Consider the following 17,138-nt stretch of genomic DNA (forward strand, 5'->3'; position numbering starts at 1 on the left):
ACTTATGTACAATCGAAAGCAGTGGAGTAGCGTTAATTTCTAATGGCTTCACTTCGAGTACGGATCGTTTCTCTGATCCCTCACGATCCTTCGTTCCCGATCTTGTCAACGCTACGCACCGAACGCTTCAATTACTTGATTATCGATTGTTTGAACAGAACCTCCTCGTTATTAATCCTAAATTAGTATTCACAAATTTACTGTCGCTGAAAATCACGATCGACAAGGCATTGCACTGTACTGTCAAACAAAATCAGAGTGGCGGTGAATTGACAATATAAAAGGCGATCGAAAATCGTAACACACTTTGGTCAACAGAGAAGTACCTGTTAAATATGTTTTCCGTAATCTCACAAAATTCTACAAACGTTCAGGAAGAGAAACCAAAGTAAGTCTTTAGAAATTATAACTAGTAACCAGTAACTCATAACCAGTTGAGTTGATAAGATATAAGTGACTATGCTCGTGGAGATCGAGAACGTAAAATGAAAGATTATCTCTTCTAAAAACTGGAATCCTTTCGTCGAGCAGTCTCTCGATCCTACCTGCGACATTCGACTACCTGTTACTGGCGTGTTGTGCTTTTGGCGATAGATTCTCCGGCAGGCTTCTCCTTAGAGGTAAAATGAACATCGTGTCAGACTTGTTGAGATGTGATCAAGTCAGTTTTACTGGAATTCTTCAAGATCGACGGCCCAGGGAGCTTCTGCGACGTCCCAGATGTGGTTGAGGGCTGCACCATCATTGGCTGGCCGTTCACCAGGATTATGGTGTCCCGTACGGAATCGTATCCTCCTGGTGGGCCTAATTATGGTTATTTTAGGATAATCACATAGTGTGTTAAAAATTATTATTCTTATGAATGTGCAAAATTTAAGTAATCGTGTATATAGAAATTTAAGGGGTGACTTCGAGCCTTTTTTAATTATCAGTGTTTAACCCTGGGACAGCAGGACTGTTTTACATTTACGGATAGAACCAGTGGATGCAGGGTCATTTTTGACCCAGCATACAGCGTCCGAGGGTTAAAAAGGGTTGGAATTATTGTATCCATTGATGTAAAAATGCAATCGCGATCTGAACAATGATTAGGACAATTAGATAATGCTGTCAATGGCTTATGACTCTGTTTTTCCGAGTTTCAGAAGAATTTGACTAATTTTTAAAGAGTTTTAATTAACAAATATTTTGTCACTTTTCATTTTTCATTTGTCGAATGCTTTTAATATGTCCAAATTACGTCGTAAGACGTTCAGGCAAGAAATGGCCACAAAATAGACTTCTTCAAGAGGTCCTGTGCTATCTGGGACGTTACTCAAAAATTGATCTTCGATTTTACGTTAGACTATCCCCTTGAAAACATCAATAATCTCTCAGCAGCCCATGATAATTGAAATTTATTTAAATTTTAATCGAAATTTATTTAAATTATAATTCGCCATATAATAAACTCCCCTCGCGGTGTGCCATCAAATATCAATTATTCCCGAGCAACGACCAATTTCCGCTGCACGCAAAGGCCTTGAACCGCCCCCGCCGAGGCGCCTCGTCATCGATAATTGAACCACGAAACGTTATTAAAACGATAACAGCGGAGCCGGAATAATTTTCAATCTACCGAAAATCGTGGGATGCAACAACCCTGCGCGCTCGTGGACAAGATTCCGCTCGTTATCGATCACGCTGGCACGCGCGTGGGCAGAGGCCACACGAACCTAGCGATTCCATTAATAAAAGAAAAACACGATTCCGTTGCGGCAACTTCGAAACTCCACATGGCCTCGACGCCTCCTGTCGTCGCCTATTATATCCAAATTAATCATCTGCGAGATGGGATAATTTAATCGGATTACAGGAGAAGTTGGACGAGTCGAAAACGAGGGATCGTCGCGATGTGTCTGGTACTGATGCACACGTTCACGAGAGTGTGATAAAAGTCATAAACTGGCATTCTTTCCCGAGGAAAATGGATTCCATATAGAAAGAACGCTAATTAGTGCAGTACAAAAAGATGTTTATCTTTTTGTGTGCTATAATAGTTCTGTACCTGAGAGCCAGACTAACTCAAGTCCTTTTTTGTTACTTTTTAGGAGAACCGAAAAACCAATGCGATTACCCATTTCATAATATAGTATTCGAAGTAAATTATACTGTTAAATTTCTTTCATTTATAACGCAACTTAACTAAATACTCGTTCTTCTAATAAACTGAAGAAAAAGCAGTAACAGAAAAGCAGGCACAGAATAATAACAGTTACAGTAGATACGTTCTCTGATGAACAGACATGGAACTGACGTTCTGACGAATATGTCTGAACTTGTCTCACCACGATGAATAATTCTGATATATTCGTCAAAAAAATCAATTCTTCAGAAAGCGCATCACTTGCAACCGCAGCCTTATAATCATTCGATTATAATTTCTTTGACTTTATCGAAGGAAATTATTCACGAGAAAAGGAATATACTTTCCTCACAGAGAGAGCGCCAGTGCATGGCTAGTTAATGTTTAGTGGAGTCAATAAGGATCAAAGTATAGTCGAGCCACTGATTACCTGGTGACGGCGTGTGGGTGAGGGTCCTCGAGGGCGTCGAAAGATTCCTGGCTGCTGGACCCCACTCGGAGGTCGGTTGCAGGAGCATCTTTGCGCGTCGCCAGACATTGTTCCCTCTGCTCTTCTTCGTTTTCCCTTTACCAGGTCTCTGGTAAGACGGTCTGCTATCCAGGTCGTCGTCCTCGTCGTCGTCGTCGTCGTAGGCTGATCGTCGGCGACGGTCTCTTAGTTGATTCTGTAGAACAGGGTTTCTTTATTTTATCTGGGGGTTGCAAGAGCAGGTACTGGAGAAGGGATTATGGAGCTACTAAAAAGAGGTGGAAAAAGAGGAGAGTGTTTTTTCTTGGGCGTGTTTGAGAGACAAATATTGAGAGGTGCATATATGAGTCTGAAAATTTCTTTAGTGGAAAAGTGTTAAGACTAGGTACGGTTATATTTTCAACATTTTTGTAATTTTTTTAAGTATGCCACTATTACTGTGTGTATGAGCTTCTTAAAGAGATTCAAGAAATGTTCGGAAAAATATGGTTGTTGGTTTTATTAGGTATGTGTAGGAAGGAACAGAGTAATATGCTAAAATATTAATTAACCTTCTCTTCAATTTAGAAGCCACATTATCTCCTATTAGTTGTGTTCAGTCTGAACGTTTGTTGATTCAGAAGTGGTTCAAGGACAGTCTAATTATTAAATTATTACTAATTAATTAATGGATTTATTGATCTGTTTACTGTACATAACATTGTTTTCATATATGGTAATTCTGTCGCGTTACCTACTTTACGCTTGAAAGATTTATGACACGTGAAGCAACGTGGAACAGAATATTTATTAAGTTCGATATTCGAAAAAAGAATTCGGAGCCCTGATTTATGAAAAATAGTTTCTCATAACCTGGTGTCATTTATACAATATTGAATTTTATGCGACGAATGCAAAGGTAATTCAAAAGGAAGAAAAATGAGTAGACAATTTTATAGTAGAATATAAAAATTACGTACGAGAGCCAAGCCAACGATGACTAGAACAGGTATCATTCCAACGACCCATCCAACAATATCCGCCCATTTGGGATAAACGTAGCCCCCGTATTTGAGTGGCTCGTATTCGACCCAGTTGAAAAAAAGAATGAAGAACAGAGTCGCTGGAGTGACGACTTTCCACATCCAGGTCCAGAAGAACCTCCAGAGGCGGCTTCGCAGTCCTATCATCAACTGCACGTCGTCCAGAAATCGATCTGCACCGTAGATCCAAGCGACTAGTATGCACTCGCCTATGGCGATCAGCAGCACTGACCAATTGGCTGCGTATTTGTCCATCAGTTGTAACCAATACATTCCAGCCTGGAAGAGTATCGAAAAATCACGCCCTATTGCAATTGCCCCTTCTTTTTACTACACTGATTGGAATCTTTTATATCTTTACAGGATGGTTCACTTAAACAAGGCCATCTATTCCAATTGTGATGGTGTAAAAAATATTTTGCTTGAGACTTTGAAAAGGAAACACTCCTTGCAGTATATTGATCCCTCGATACTATTCAAATTGAATGTAAAATACTTTTTGTGTCATCGTAATTAGAAAAAGGGATATTTAAGTGGCTTTACTTGGACCACCCTGTATAGTTTTATTATTTGTCTATACCACAGTGGCGGTCTACAAACTCACATTAGTGGTGAAGACAATTCCACCGATGTAACCGAAGACAGCCGCCGCTAGCACCACCCACAATTTGTAGTTTCTTAGTGGTGGAAATGCATCGAGTATCGCGGTAGTGACCGTTTCCATTAGAGCGAATTGCGAGTCGAGGCCCAGAGTGAGGAGCATCACGAAGAAAAGTAGCGACCATACGGGCGCGACTGGTAATCGAGCCACCACCTATATTTTAATCGTTTCTTAACTTATGCAGTCATTTTGTATAAACCGATTCTTCTAGCTTACTATTAATTCTAAAGAGTAGGTATTTTTGATAACTCAATAGGGAGGAAAGTTAAGAGGCATTATATGATAAAATAAGACAAAAATTAAGAGTTATGAAATTGTAGTTGTGGTTTTATTTTTTAATTATCAAGGTTTAAAAATTGAAGTGGGAAGAGCATACTATCATGAATGGGTTTAATGAGTCACTAGATTAATATATGAGTATGTGGGTTAAAATAGATAAACAATTGAGAAGAGTTGTCAAACACAGTCTAGACGGCATATTCTAGGTTATCAATGGAGATAGATTTATCAGTATTTATATACTTTATCGATTTAATTTTTTATCTCGACTACTTTCCAATTCATCTATTGTAGATATAGTATACTTATGTGTATACACATTTTCCTGTAAATATTTTTTCCTAGGTATCTCTAAGAAGTATTTCTGGAAATACTTTTCTATTAATCAATGAAAATAAAAAATCCTGATTTACAGGCAATTCTACTCAGTAATAGAAGTATCTCTATGACATCAATTTACGATTGAACAACTCATTAAAAAAAAAACTGACTGACAACTAGAAGCAACTAAAATTCTATATTAAATTTTGTGATACTCTACACATAAAATCGCTTTCGATTCGCTTACCTCGGGGTAGACGATGAATGCCAGTCCAGCACCCTGGTCGACGACAGAGGCGACTGGTACAGAGAGCTCGTGGGCCAAGAATCCGATCACAGAGAATATCACAAAACCGGCGAAGAACGACGTGCCGATATTGCTGACTGCGACGATCAGCGAGTCCTTGTAGCAGTTGTTAGTGAACTTGTTGTAAGAGCTGAGCGTGATCAGACCGCCCCAAGCTGGGCTCAGAGCGAAGAAAATTTGCACCGCTGCGTCGCCCCATACTTTCGCGGACATTAGTCTTCTCCAATCGGGCGTCAGGTAAAAGAGTATACCCTCTCTGGCACCGGGAAGCAGAATCCCTCGGATGAAAAGCGCGATCTGAGAACAAGAGTGACATTGATACTTGCATTCTATCGCGAGCAGAATAAAGTGGTGTAACAAAATCGATTATAACTCAGTTATGTCGTGATTGACTTGAGTTCAATCAAGACACAAGATTGACTGAGGAGTGATTCTAGATTCACTTTGGAGTAACTGTAGATTGACTCAAGATTGACTCTAGATTGACTCAGAATTGACTCTAGATTCCCTCAGTATTAACTCAAGATTGACCCTAGATTAACTCAGGTATGAATTCGAAATTGACTCACATTTGACTCAAGTTAGACGCAGTTCAAGATTGACTTAGGATTAACTCCATATTGACTTTAAATTGACTTTAAATTGACTCTAAATTGACTCAGGATAGACTCTACACTGATTCTAAATTGAATCAAGATTGATTCATGATTGACTCGAGTATAATTGGACTTGACTATATCTAACCTAATCTGCAATATGACTCAATTTAAAAAGTGATAAAGTAGAGTATCTAGAAAGAGGCTTTGAAAAACAATATTCATTCTCTTATTATTATGTTAGTCTATGAAATTCGAAACGATGCTGTAATAATGAAATCTTACCAGAACAACGTACGGGAAGAGGGCAGTAAAGTATACAACCTTCCCTGAGCTTTGAACACCTTTGCTCAAACAAAGGAACACGATGATCCAAGCTAGCAGGAGGGTGACTGCCATCGAGGGTCGAATTGAACCCGTTTCCTCAATCCCGCTACTCATCCCCAGGACATGATTACTGAATCAAACACAATTTCAATTTCATCATATCGATCCACTCGAATAAATAATCAGTGTTCAAAAATATAGACTGAATAGAAGCTTTATTTCCAGAAAACAAAGCAAGTAGAAAAATAAAAATTACGACAATATAGGTTTGATACTACTTCTTACTTAAAGTACTCCTCAGCCGGTGGTCTTCTAATGGCACTAGTGATATTTTCAATAGTCAGACCCATGGAGGCCATCTGGGTGGAGTTCAAACACTTTCCTTTAAAGTAACTCATGTTTTGGGACGTGCACTCCTCTGCTGCTTCTGGCATGAAGCAGTCCTCCGTGCTCCATGGTGGTTCGCATTTGCTCCATGGCAGTTTGCCTGCTCCTATACGTGCCGACAAAAACATTCTCTTCACAATAACATGTCTGTACCTATTATACACCCCAATTCTATTTTTAATCCCATCACGTACAATTTCCTTTCGTAACATTACCTTCGCTGCCGATCTGAAACGATAGGGTATCCCAAACTGCCAGTTGCACAGCTCCCATTAACTAAATATAGGTCCCCCACGCGATGGCGCGTGACTGGCTACTTGCAGAAGATGTCTCATCACGCACTGATGCGTAATCGACAGCGAACGTATTGTTAGAACTACACAACCCAGACTTGTCAGAAACGTGAAAGAGTTAAGAAGAGTTAAAAACAGAAGGTGTACAAAATACCTGACGTTTCTTCCCAGAAGTTCATCAAGAGGAAAGCCACCCTCATACTGTCCAACTATGGAGAAAAGCAGTATCTACAAAAACATTTCACTACTATTTTCCAGTAAAAAAAGATACATTTATCCAAACGTGAAAAAAACTCAATTTCACATTTCTCTGTAATTACTGCCTTTCTCCACAGTATCGCCTACAGCTTTAAATTTTCCCCCAACTGAACACCCAGTACATCTTCCTATAAGACCACCAAGAAACGAGACCATAGCTAATCATCGAGCAGCGTCTCACCAGCGACGGAGACGAAGATGTAGTAGAGGGTCCAGGCGATGATGAGGTTGTAATAGAGCATCACGATGGAACTGACCAGCACCATTCCGTACCCCAGGCCTCGCAGCAGAGGGCAGAATCGTTTGTAGGCTGCCACTGGGCCAAGGCTCGCGTACTGCCCTGAGGGAGAATATCGAGAAAGGAAAGAGAAAAAAGTGTCGATCAATAAGCCATCGTCGGTAGCAATGCACCTGCAATTTACGCGGCGCCGTGTTGAGTATCGAATCGCTGGGGTCGATATCACGGATGCCTGGGTTCACCGATGCCTAAAAATAACGTTACGTAACCGGGTAACGAGGAGCGATCGTTCATTGATCGTTCTATTTCAGTGAATAAACAGGGAGGAAAGACTTGACCTTGGACCGTGCGCCGTGACGATAAGGGAACCTTTTGCATTCTTATTCCTACGCCAGGCGTACCGTCTATTTCCGTGCGACTCGATATGCGTCAGTTCTCGCGCCCGCTGCCACTCCGTTAACGTGCTAGTGGTGAACGATATTTTTATCCGCGGGTTTCTCGCTGTTCCAGGCGAGGAACTGAGGTGGACGTAAGGAGTCGATCGAAGGGAGATGAGCTTCGAGATTAGAACTTTCTTGATTTCCAGCTCGTAGGGATCGCCTGCTCGCATCGAAAGTTTTCACACGTTCGAGTTCTACTCGGGTTAATCGATACCCTGTCCCGTACCATGGAGCCTGTTTGGAGGCAGACTGACTTCAGGGGAATTTTAAGTCGATCGAGCTCGAAAGCAACTTTCGTATTTGGTATGATCATTTTTTACGGAGAGGCTGACGATTGGGTGAGATTGTTAGAGGGTCTATATTGCCCAACTATGGAGATAAGCAGTATCTATTATAAATATTTTACTGCCATTTTGGACTAAAGGAAGAGCCGAAAATCTAAGAAGATTAATTTGATATTTTTAGTTGCTATCTTTCTCCATAACTGGGCAGTACAATGGTACTGGATTCTTTGAATAACTCCTTGCTCATTTTTTAGTCTGTATCTCCTCTCTGCGTTGAAGAAGTAAGAATAAATCCAGTCGACTTAAAAACTTCTACGTTTCCAAATTTTGAAATCTTCTCAAATATTCAAATATAAAAATCCTCAAATACAGTAGCACCTGGAGTAATCAGGTTTCAATAATTCAAACTCAGAGTACAACAAAGCATCCATTAAGACTTAGAACTGTGATTTAAGAACAGTGTAGCGCAAAAACTTAACCAGCAGGAAAATCCTTAAATCTCATGTTAAGTCAGTTAATCTAGGTGCAACTGTGTCAGCATTAAGACCACTGAAAATCTGCGATTTTCCTTACCTATGGAAAGTTCCATGAACATGAGGGGCAGCCCAGCGATGATGAGCATCACGGTGAATGGTATCAGAAACGCGCCGCCTCCGTTCGAGTAGCACAGGTACGGGAATCGCCAGACATTGCCCAGGCCGACGCTGTACCCCAGAAGGGATAACAGGAAGTCGAATTTCCCCGACCATGTGCCACGCTCCGGGTGTTCGTCCTCGCCAGCCTGCAGCGGCGCTTGGCTGTTCGCCACCGAGTATTTGTCTTCGTTCTGCTGCAAAAAAGTATGACATCATATCTGTTTCATTTCATTCTATTCTTTTCCTTTCTGTGACATGAATAGAATTCCCATTCGATTCAAATCTCTCCTATCACATTTCTGATAAGAGACGACATTTTCAGGAGCTTTCAGAGACTTAAATTGCGATGTGGATATGTACATAGTATCTTCTTTATTTTTAGATATACACTTCTTTTTAACCTGTGTTTTTTAATCCTATCATTGCCACAATTGTTCTTTGAATATTCTATTAAAATACGCGTGATGATTTTAATTTTAAGTAGAGTTGCTTGGAATCCATTTTCTGTTTATTCTGTACTACTGTTACTTCATTTATTTGGTTGAAGGTAATATGACAGCACGAAGTGTTGGCGATCAAATATTAAATGCTCAGAAAAATTGTGGCCAAGAAAAATTTTAGACATAAATTGACCAACTTTGATTGATGATAACTCCGCGAAAAATTCTCGTAGGATCATGATCTTTTTTCAAGATTAAATCCTGAAATCTCTAGTATAAGGTACTGTGTCTCGATTTTGAGTGTAATGCGCATCTACCACTGCAACCCTTCAAATCTGAAGGTATGTTTGCTATATTAAAAATTGCAAATTTTAACGAGATGCACAGACTTGTTAAAATTTTATTCGGGAAAACTGTTAGCAGTGGCATAAGATTCAAACCTTCCCCTTTAATTTAAAAGAAAAAGTAAGTCGATGCGATTTTTTTTCGCGAAGTTACATCACTTTAAAGTAGCTCTTGCATTAATGTCGTACCGCCGACATTGGCACTACCCATATGCATCACTTTAACTTTAAAAAGCTGTAACTTTGCGAAAAAAAATCAGAGTGACTTGCTCTTTTTTGTAAATTAAAGGGGAAGGTTTAAGCTTTATGCTATTGTAAACGATGCACCAGAAAAAAATTTTAACAAAGCCGTGCATCCTGTTAAACTTTGCAATTTTTAATATGACAAACACACCTTCGTATTTTAGAGATCACAGTAATAGAGATGTATTTCACTTAAAATCGAGACATAGTGTCTTATAGTAAAAATTTCAGGCTTCAATTTAAAAAAAAGATCATAATCCTACGATGATTTTTCACGGAGTTATCGTCAATCAAAATTGATCAATTTTCGTCTAAAATTTTTCTGTATCGATTTTTTAAAAATAATATATAATTTACAGTAAAAACACTAAAAACATTTTCAATCAGCCATTTAACCAACAGTACCTCATACTGAAAAGGGACCTGCAGTGCTCATACTCATTGAAATGAGTCACATTGCACGCAACCCAATCTTTAACTCGTTCTTAATTAAAAATATAAAGTCACACCCTCATTACGTGTTCTTAATTTATCTCTTCAAGCATCAGGGATTAAAAATCACAGCGCAGAGTGGTGCGAGTTTATTAATTAAAGCACTCGCGAGAAGCAATTAAGAGTCACGGTTTCAGGTAACAGATAGACCAAGCTTTAGCAATTTTCCTTGACACTTTCTCTCCCTTAATGGTCGTGATTCGATCAGTGCAGCGGTGTCGCACAGTGCAACGTCTCGACGAAGCAAACCGAGGCGTCCGCGAAATTTTCCTCGGGAATTGCTAATGGTAATAACCATTGGGAAATCAGAAACGACAAATTGCTTCAATGTTTCCAGTCTACCATGCGCCGTCTAATTTCCCCGACAGTCAAACTTTTATAGGTTGACTTTGGTGGCAATTGTTGTTTGTCGAGTGCAGCGTGAGAATGTATAGTCTGGATTCTGTGTAGCGTGACGCGTGAAGATGCAAATGAAAGGAAAATTCACCGATTGCTCGAAAAGTCGAACGTTAAGTTTTCTGCTTGCAGCTTTCGACTATATTTCTACAAAATACAATTAAACATATAATCCTCTTCGATTTCCAGTGGCTCTTTCGATATTTTCGAATGACACTTTCGATGTATAATCAACGAGCATGTTCAAAATGCATTTCACAGAAACAGTGACGTGCATCTCTCGAAATTGCTTTTCAGAAAAATTGCAATAAATCGTAGAACCGTTTTGGCATTGTTAGTAAGTCGCAATAAATCGGAAATTCGTGAAACAAATATTAAAGGACGCATGTGATATTGGAATACAAGAGAATATTCACATCCCCGCAATTTTATGTAGAGAACTCCCTTTTATTCCGATCATATTTCCCACGTATCTGTCTCTATCTGCTCGTCAAACGAGCGCGATTCGTTTGCTTTCCCCTTAAAAAACGAAAGGAAACATCAAAAGCAACCGAAAGCACACATTGCTACACATTACCACTACGTCGATCAGCGATGGGGGGATGCATTTAATTATTCAGAATTGCGTACCTTGCCTTTAAATTCCATTTAACTGGATCACTCGTACTCGGTTTCTCTCTTCCCTACGTCTCTGCGTACATCATTCGATGAATTAGTAACATTATTTTCGATGATCGTTGCGATTCAGTTGCATAGTACGAAATATTACGCTGCTCCACGAAACTATTTCCGTGAAATCTTTCGTTTGAAAAAATGAAGAGAGTTCAGGAACCCTTTCGAAAAAGAAAATCTCACAAATGATTTTAGCTCTAGTATTTTACTTTTTAATCTACTCTATAAAATTTATATTCCAAAAAAGCGAAATCGGTTCTAGAATAGCCACGAGAACAGTAAAACTTGCAGCTGCTTTTAACTGCTATAGTTTTCTCTAAAAAATTACATATTCTATAGGCAAATGCTTGATAGAGTACCGCTACTCACAAAGTACAATAAAGTAAAATTGACTTTCTTCTCCTCCAGCTCCAATTAACCTTTTAAAGAGAAAAGATCGAGCGAGAGTGTCTTCTTACGCGATTATAGAAAGAAGAAATGTAACTCGGACTAACGAGGAATTAATTCGCGAGGATGGGTTCTCTGAAAGATTTCAACGGGGCATTGTTTGCCACCGTGAATAATAGACGCTTTGCATTAAGGTCGCGTGGAGCTCGGCGCGTATATTTCAGAAGTTCTCGCGGCGATTTGTTAAGCGTTTGCCTTGGTACTCGAGAACATTTGGTTTTCGCGAATCGATTAAAGTTCGAGGAGCCCATTTAAGCAAATTTCATTTTCGAGATGGATTCGGGCTCTACGAGGGCGTGCTTGCGATCGATTTCCCTTCGAACTCGGCACTTTCAAGAATACCTCACCCCCGATTGTAGCGAATTACGAAAATCCTAAACTGAATCTTCTCTGTGCAAATGTCAGAGCCTCGACGATCTGGCACCTGATATCCTACGCTTGCGAGAATTCGTTTTTCCCTCATTTGCGTTCTAGCATCTCGTGGTACAGTCCGTGGGAAAAATATAAGCGAGTCTTTTTTTTTAGTGACAATTGGACAGAGTTTATTTTAGACTCTTTGTCGAAGGTTACGCAATTGTTACTGGGTTGAATAGAGGACCTTTTTTTTTTGAATCGAAGCAAAAGTGAGAATTCATTTTTTGTATCTTTTATAGCAATGAGATAAAATTCTAGGGCTGTATTTTTAAGTAGTACTAGGGCTATTGTAAGAGTGGAGATCTTGAGAGACTCAATATTAATAAAAATTGGTGTATTCTGCTTTGACAGGAGACTACAAGTAATAGAGTACATTGTAGTTATGTAAAATAATCATTTGGTGTCTGTTTTTTTGTGCTTTAAAGTCGCATCAACCCTTTGGTTATTAGCGATTGCAAACTAGTTTAGACTGTTTTAGACAATAATCTGTACTGTTTCAGAAACTTGATATTGTCTATCTTCTATTTCAGAAAATTGTCTTCTAATAGAGGCTTAAGTTTAAAGGTATTTTAACATGTACTCTACTGAAATTATTGAGTTACAGTCAGACCAAATACCTATTGGCACTAGTGTTTTTTAGCTTTCACTATAGTAACAATCTAGGTATTTAGAACTATGAAAACCTACACAATTGTGAATTTATTCGAAATTTCTGCTCAGAATTAATACACAAATGAAAAAGGATGTAAAAAATAGTTATCAATAACATATCAAGGATTCTGTTTTTTCATGAAATACGAACACGTAACAGAAGCTGTAAAGCCATTCGATAGAATAACCATCGTATAGACCGAAGACGATCAGCAGAATACGAAACGTGAGATCTTGAAGCGAGGGAATAGAAAGGGTAGCTCGACGATAAAGTTGCAGGTGTCTACGAGACGACGCAACTTTAAAGGGTACGAGGAGAGAATGATTGCACCTTGGTATTTGCATGGTTGTATAAGTGTTACGTAGAATGAAGGCTCGTTTCAAAGTGGCTGAGATCTTTCTAAACGATCGCTCGAGGGAAAGCTTCGCGCTCGACGAGTATGCGCGCACTTGATTTCTATTATTCGAGTTAACCCTCCACGACGGGTGTAACTTCAGATTTACTTATTCATGTAACATATTCTTCAAGCATCATTTCGTTTATTACGTAAAAACTATTTTACAAGATTTCGAATACTCTTGTACAGTATAATTTATGAATTCAGAGTTCATTCATTTGTGGGCTCGGGGTTACAAACTGTCTCTTTTGTGAAACAAGTATTTATCGATAATGATTATCGTACATGAGCTAGAGAATTACATGTGATTCATGATCGTTCGTAGACAAAAAAATAAGAAGAATGGAAATTAATAAGGAAAGGAAGACCACAGTGTAAAACTAGGTATACATTTTAATTAAAAATTATTTTTCAAAAGTAATAACAAATAAGCTTAAATTTCCTTTGTCATATAAATTCATTTTCTCAAACAGAAGGAAGGATTGTGTTATAAATGGTTCAATGGTAAGTGATTCAACAATTGCCTTCTTCACCCTCTTTTCCTTTAAATCTCGAATACCATTCCCCGATTTCAAATCGCCAAAGTTTCTCTGAACTTTTCTAAAGCTTATGCTGAAACGCGAACGGAAAAAGGGGACGTCGCAATCGACGAAAGTCTCTATTAACAGCTGCTATTTGCGTTTTAGGTCGATCGGATCACATACGATCGAGCTGAATAGTTCCAAAGTAAATCCACTTACGTCCCAGCATTCCAGGAAGGGACGAATCCTTGGTGAGGACTCCTCCATCCTCCGAACTGGCACCGAATGCGTCTACGAAGTCAGTCGAGTCTTCTCCTCTTCATGCTCTGCGAACGTCTGATAGCTCATGCTGGAACATTTACTCTGGATCCACTACAGTCCATGGTTAATTCAACACTCTGTTCGAACTGAGTGCTTCGCTGGCTGCCATTTCTTCGATACCTTTGCGTGAAACCCTCGCCTCGATGTTCATTCTTCAAGGTACCCGTCTGTCTGTCCTCTGTGAAAAATCAATGAAGGAAATTAGGATCCTTTTTTCTCTTGACAGCGAGTTTCAGGTAATATCTGCTCATGTATTGATAGTTCATTTTAGTACCGTCAAAGTACATGAAGTACATGAAAAATTAAACTCGTTTTGCTCTGAATAAGTAATAACAAAGTATGGTGGATAAGAAGAGAATATTGAATGACAAAAATCATTTAGCTACCTAACTATTTCCACCTAGAACGATGGACAGTTCACAATGAATCTAGAGGAAGATTAAATAATCAAAATTTGTACAAAAATTAATATTCAATTTAAATCATTTCTCATTTCTTAGTGTTCTAATGTACTGCTAACGCTCTTCCCGAAATTTGTATATAATTCTACAGACCTTAGTATATCTCCAAGTGAATTTCATCAAACCATGCTTTCAAAATATCAAACACACAGTAGATACAATTTTACTTTCGAAAAAAGTTGCCAGTTAAGTGCCTTAACAACGTCCTCAGATCTAAACACATTAACTATGCGCGACCTCCAGCACTCAAACAAATTCCTCATCAAATCCAGCAGCCTCCCATATCGTGACGTACCATCGAGAAGACATCCAGCCCACTTGGACAGCGGCTACTCGCTTATGAAACGGTCTCGTCGCTAAACAATAACTATTCACGTCCTAATTGCTGTTATCAAGTTCACACCAGATACACGGCCACGCAATAACACAGTTACTCCTTCCAATGCCCGACGCTTTGTAGCTGACAGTCCAGGTCACGCCGTATTTCTACCCCGCCCACTATTTCCATCGTACCCTTTTCTCGACGTTAATTACGGAACTCGACCAACGATAGCTTCGATCCCGCGGGAATATCCATTACACCGAACTCGGGCAACGATCTACTCCCAGCGTTTCCCATAACCACTTCTTTGTGGAAAATTTTCCCTCGCGAGGCGCTAAAGAAAGACAATTACACAACGACGAGGCCTCGATTAGCATCGTTAACGCCACTGATTGTCAGTGCTATGGGGCTTGGCTCGTCGAAAAACTGTGGGAATCCGTGGACATGTAACTTGGAAGATTCCACTCGCGAAAGGAGAGAGAAAAGTCTGACGGAGTAAGGGTGGAAAAGCTGCTCCAGATTTCACGGGATTAACTCGAGCACTGTGATCACCGACGCGGAAGAGAACGACGCAATTAGGATTAATTGAGGGACCTGGATAAAGATCTCGCTGCGTGCGGTCGAGCTGGAGGAGGATCGGCAATAAATTGAACGCAACGAGAGAAAGTAACGGGCGAATCGATCGCGATTAGAATCTGTCGGCAGGGACACGGGTCTGGAGAGGGATGGTTAACGTTAACCGTCAGCTGTTGACCTTGTCCGTGGCAGGCTTTCATCTTTAACCTTTCCGCGGCGGAGGGCTGCTGGGGTGCGCCCTCGCTCCGCGAAATCTTATATCTCATTATTTTTAACAACCTGCGTGGAAAGAGTCGCTCCTACCTGGCTTGGGAAAGCTTCTCGTTTCTCGCAAATCTAGCTGAAAATTCTCATCGAAATTCAAGATCCTTCGAGGCTTCGAACGTTTTTCAGAATACTGAAGGATAAAAGATTTCAGAATTAGTATTTTTTCTGGGAAAAGAGTACATAAAGAGAGATTTGTGTTTGAAGATTCGTTGTACTGTGTTGGAGAAATAGTTCACAGAATTCTTTAAAGATTCCAGTGCCCCTATGTTCACCCGGCGGTACCTAATGCAACATCAATATGTTTTGCTCCCCCGTACGAAGGATGCCACTACAGCCACGCTTAAATGCCACCCAGCTGACCATAATAGCATACGGGTCGCTATACACGAACCTAACCCTCGGGCTCTTACGTAAACCCTACCCCAACAATTAATTCTGGTCCGATGAAACCTATGTCGGTGTATCCGGGCCAAAACTCGACGCAAAATTTCCATTCACTGGTAGAACATTCTTCAGTTACCATCAACCATTTCCCAATTAACAAACAACCCACTACTAGAACAATCCTCCACTAACATTACTATACCATCGCGAAATCAGAGTCAGCGTGTCTCACCCTCAACCCATACGTGGAAGTCACACTGCTCCAAAATCCCTTCTCAATAATTTAGAAAAGCAATGAACAAAAACTAGGTAAAAATTAAAGTTGCTTCATGCTATGACACTTGCATCACATACACATCCAATAGGCGAATACGATTACCAGTATCACGATCCTGTATCTCACGAAAATCAGCGTCTGATCGGTACCCCTCATACGAATACGCGATACAAGTGTCCTACTGTGAGACAGCTTCTAGGCTACCAGAATTAAAAAAGAAACTTCTTCAATAGAAGCCAAAGATTCCATATATAACACAATCCCAAACAGTTACCACGCACACACCGAAACGTCGGAAGCACCGAGACTGGAAGAAGGTAGCGCAGCAGTTGGAGCGGCTGACAGTGCTGTCAACAAACGCGAGGATCCCGAAATTCTGTCGGAGCCTTCGTTACGTAACCGCGAGTGTCGTTCACCGGCGCGAACGTAGGGACGAATCGCGTCCTGTAGGAGGGTAGCTGATGTAACGGGGCGCAAACTCGCTCACGCACCTGAATTATGCCTGGTGACGCAACCCTTGGACACCGGGACGGGAATTCGGCTCGGTCGGTGGTCGATCAGCTGTGTCTGGTAGCGGTGCCCGTGCTGCCATTGGGTAGCTCGGCGAGCGGCGTGCCAAGGTCAGAGACACGCACTGTCACTGGCTTTCAGGGTCACAGCCGCGGAGGAGCGCGCGTAGGTCCGACACGGTAGCACTGGCGGATGGCAGAACGTCGAGGGTCGAACCGCGACGTGCTCGTCGCGAGGGCAGCCTGGGAGCCGACGCCGCGCTTCGATGGGCAGCGTTAGAGTCGAGAGGAGCTTAGCGGAGAGCAGAGAGAGAACCGAGGCGACGAGACGAGACGGACGGACGGACAGACAGTGGAAACG

General features: G+C 40.6%; 1 protein-coding gene across 5 annotated transcripts; it reads right to left on the minus strand.

Annotated features, from left to right (window-relative positions):
- Positions 1 to 633: 633 nt before the first annotated feature.
- Positions 634 to 16,904, minus strand: LOC143188935 (sodium- and chloride-dependent glycine transporter 1). Of its 5 annotated transcripts, none has more exons than XM_076393487.1 (11): positions 16,760 to 16,904; positions 13,880 to 14,159; positions 8,581 to 8,833; positions 7,227 to 7,385; positions 6,393 to 6,600; positions 6,066 to 6,237; positions 5,125 to 5,481; positions 4,221 to 4,430; positions 3,554 to 3,895; positions 2,556 to 2,790; positions 634 to 804 (listed from the first exon to the last, which is right to left on the minus strand). In XM_076393487.1, the coding sequence occupies exons 2-11, from the start codon at positions 13,925 to 13,927 to the stop codon at positions 638 to 640; spliced, it is 2,151 nt and encodes a 716-aa protein (XP_076249602.1). In that variant the 5' UTR covers positions 13,928 to 14,159; positions 16,760 to 16,904; the 3' UTR covers positions 634 to 637. The 5 variants fall into 5 exon arrangements, with proteins under 5 accessions (XP_076249602.1, XP_076249603.1, XP_076249599.1 ...); XM_076393488.1 differs by having other exon boundaries at positions 634 to 795; positions 8,581 to 8,836; XM_076393484.1 differs by having other exon boundaries at positions 8,581 to 8,836.
- Between the last annotated feature and the right edge of the window lie 234 nt (positions 16,905 to 17,138).

Source organism: Calliopsis andreniformis, chromosome 3 (assembly GCF_051401765.1).
Source record: "Calliopsis andreniformis isolate RMS-2024a chromosome 3, iyCalAndr_principal, whole genome shotgun sequence".
Lineage (NCBI taxonomy): Eukaryota > Metazoa > Arthropoda > Insecta > Hymenoptera > Andrenidae > Calliopsis > Calliopsis andreniformis.

Bases quoted from the DNA above. Each gene is read 5' to 3' on its own strand.
- LOC143188935 (XM_076393484.1), bottom strand. From the start codon at position 13,927: ATGGAGGAGTCCTCACCAAGGATTCGTCCCTTCCTGGAATGCTGGGAC. The intron at 8,837-13,879 runs GTAAGTGGATTT...ACTTTTTTGCAG, and splicing joins CCTTCCTGGAATGCTGGGAC to CAGAACGAAGACAAATACTC. The intron at 3,896-4,220 runs GTGAGTTTGTAG...ATACTCTTCCAG, and splicing joins GAATTGTCTTCACCACTAAT to GCTGGAATGTATTGGTTACA.